The sequence below is a fragment of the Calidris pugnax genome, unplaced genomic scaffold (assembly GCF_001431845.1).
Source record: "Calidris pugnax isolate Ruff unplaced genomic scaffold, ASM143184v1 scaffold285, whole genome shotgun sequence".
Classification (NCBI taxonomy): Eukaryota; Metazoa; Chordata; class Aves; order Charadriiformes; family Scolopacidae; genus Calidris; species Calidris pugnax.
The window spans coordinates 22494-25788 of record NW_015091000.1 but is presented as its reverse complement, the minus strand read 5'-3'; the positions used below and the strand labels follow the sequence as shown (position 1 = coordinate 25788).

The following is a 3295-nucleotide window of genomic DNA, read 5'->3' as shown; positions in this document are numbered from 1 at the left end:
GCAAAGGGGAGAGAAAGAAGGGGGTTTTGGGGGGGGACAGCAGCTTGGACCCCACCATGGGGATGGGGAAGGGACCCCCCCGAGGGTCCACACACGTCGTGACCCCCTGTGGCATCACCGGGATGCCCGGAGTGGGGCTGGGAGATGGGTGGCCACATCCAGCCCCACAGCAAGGGACTGGTGATGGGGGGTCTGGGCTGGGAGGGTACAGTCCCCACATGGTGACACCAACCTTAAAAGCCACCACGGGGGCTGCTCTGCCCTGGGGGGGGCAAAACCTGCCCCACCGAGTGCCCCCACCACGGGGGGAATATCCCACAGGGACGCGTTGGGTCCATGTCCCCCCTCCCGGGGTCACCACAGATCAATCACCAGAGATCAAAGAGGTCCCAGCAGAGCTGGAGCTTCCCTCTGGGGACAGGGGACAATGGCTGGGGTGGCTTTTGTCCCCGCTGCAGAGGGCTGAGAGCAGGGGCAGGGCTGCCCCCACCCCCCCCAGGGCTCTCCCTGAACAGGCAAAATGAGGATAAAGGCACAGAATAAAAAAATAATACTCATTGGGAGAGAGAAAGGGAGTAATTGCAATAATTATCTTGGAGAAAGTCCCCTCTCAATATGAGAAAATGTGATTTTTATATATATGTTTTTACAGGAATTTAATTTTCTTTTCTCTCTCTTTTTTTTTTTTTTGAATTAAAGAAGGGGCGAGAGCATTATTCGCAATAAAGTTTAATTTTAGCTGGAAGCAGGGGGAATGGGGGTGCCACTCACAGGACAGCCGGCACACACCGTCTCCTCCAGGGGCACCGGGCACCACCGTCCCTCCCCTCCGGTGCCAGGGCAGGGACACGGTGGGGATGGTGACACGGGGATGGTGACACGGGGATGGTGACACGGGGGACACCCCCTGCTGCCCTGCAGGACCCCTTCGATTTATTTTTACCAAATAAAGCCACGGGGCAACTGCAGAGGGGGCACAGTCGGGTCCTTGTCCCCCCACCATCACCATCTCGCCGGTGCCACTGGCACAGCCCGGGCACAGCCGCTTTGGGGTGACACCAGGGACGCCGCGGACCCTCCCTGGGGGGGGTGTGTGTATTTTTTTGTCACCCATTCCTTTTTTTTTCCTCCCTGGCACTAAACCCCACGCAGAGAAGGAGTTGACGTGAGCTGTGCCCGGTGCCTGCTGTGCCACACTGTCCATGCCATGCCATGCCATGCCAAGCTCTGCCATGCTGAGCCATTCCATGCCATGCCATGTCACACTCTGCCACACTGTGCCATGCTGAGCCATGCCATGCCATGCCATGCCACGCCACACTGTGCCATACTGAGCCATGCCACACTGTGCCAAGCTGTGCCATGCTGAGCCATGCCATGCCGTGCCTAGTTGTGCCATGCTGAGCCATGCCATGCCACGCCATGCCACACTCTGCCAAGCTATGCCATGCTATGCCATGCCATGCCGTGCCGTGCTGAGCTGTGCCATGCTGAGCCATGCTATGCCATGCCATGCCATGCCGCGCCGCACCGAGCTGTACCATGCCGAGCCATGCTATGCCATGCCATGCTACACTGTGCCAAGCTGTGCCCATGCTATGCCATGACATGCCATGCTATGCCATGCCATGCCATGCCGAGCCGCACCGCGGGCACCCCGCAGCAGCCCCATCCACCAGCTCCATCCCCAGGGCCAGCCCGTGCCCTTGACCCGGCCCCGGGAGCGCCGGCGCGTCCCCGTGCCCGCGAGGTTAATGGCATTCCAATTTGCCAGCTCGAGGAGGAGGTAATTTCTTTTCTTTCATGTCTGCTAAATACGGTTCCTCAAAGAGGCATAATTTCTAATGTTCCGCATGACATGAATTCTAACCGGTTTAGCAATGATCAGCTCCACCATTTACTTCTGTGTAATCTCTCCCTAACGACATTAAAAATAAAAAAAAAAAAATAAAAAAAATAAAAAAATAAATAAAATAAAACAGGGGAGGAAAAGAGAGAGTTGTAGAAGCAGTTATTTCGCGAGTGACATTTTACAGGGGAAGAGGGAGGGAAAAAATGGTAATTTAATATAGATAAAAGGAACAAATTAAGTGGGCTGAAAACAGATGCTTTAGGAAAAAAAGGGGGAGAAATAATAAGGAAGATAAGCATGTGCCGGCTGGCTCCTGCGCGAGAAGAGTGGCCTCCCTGTCTCCCTGGGACACCCTCGAGTGCTCGGGGGGCAGCGCTTCTCATTTAGTTTTATTTTTTTTTCCTGCATGGAGTGGACTCCGGAGCCTCAGCCCGGCCCCAGCGGCTGATTGTTCCGCGGCTCCGGTGGGTTCCTGAGGAAACCTTCTCCCTTCTCTTCTCCAGACTCAAAAGCCCCAGGTCCCTCAGCCTCTCCTCCTAAGAGAGATGCTCCAGGCCCCTCAGCATCTCTGTAGCCTCTGCTGTCCCCTCTCCAGCAGTTCCCTGTCCTTCTGGAACTGGGGAGCCCACAACTGGTCCCAGTGCTCCAGATGGGGCCTCCCCAGGGCAGAGCAGAGGGGCAGGATGACCTCCCTTGAGGTTCTCCTTGATGTCCCTCAGGATGCCATTGGCCTTCTTGGCCACCAGGGCCCATCCCTGGCTCATGGCCATCCTGTTGTCCACCAGGACTCCCAGGTGTTTCTCCTCAGAGCTGCTCTCCAGCAGGTCATGGGGCAGGTGCAGAGACACCCGGGACACGCTCACCAGGCCCCCGGGCACCCCCTCTCCCTGTTGTCCCCCCGCCGCGGCGTCCCCCACTCACAGATGTAGTAGTACTCGTGGCCGGGTCTGAACTCGAAGCCCAGCGAGAAGGGGGTGAAGAGCTGGAACTTCTCGGAGAACTTGAGGGGCCCGTTGGGGGAGTTGGGCCTGTTGCACTCCCAGCGCTTGAAGCCCTTCTGCCGGTGGTCGCAGGACGCGTGGCCCTCGTAGTTGACCATGTAGAGGATGTAGCGCTCCATGCGCTCGGGCAGCGGCTCCTCGTAGTGGGGGCAGTAGATGTCCAGGTAGTCGTTGATGCTCACCTCCACCGTGTAGTCCCCGCGGTGGAACCTGGGGGAGATGCTGGCATCAGCGGGACCCCAATCCCACCACATTCCCAACCCCAGGAACCCCCAGGAACACCCAGGAACCCCCAGGAACACCCGGGAACCCCCGGGAACCCCCAGGAACCCCCAGGAACACCAAGCCCTTGGTCAGACCCTTTACCAAACCCTTGTCCCATCCTACCCCATCACCCCCATCGCCCCATCCCACCCCATCGCCCCTTCCCAGGCTCCCCAGC

General features: G+C 58.0%; 1 protein-coding gene across 1 annotated transcript in view; it reads right to left on the bottom strand.

Annotated features, from left to right (window-relative positions):
* Positions 1–3107, bottom strand: part of EFNA2 (ephrin-A2) — a 15538-nt gene extending 12431 nt beyond the window's left edge. The window contains exon 1 of the mRNA XM_014955538.1: positions 2774–3107. Within this exon, the coding sequence (XP_014811024.1) occupies positions 2774–3107 (334 nt within the window). The remainder of the gene's footprint in view (positions 1–2773) is intronic.
* Between the last annotated feature and the right edge of the window lie 188 nt (positions 3108–3295).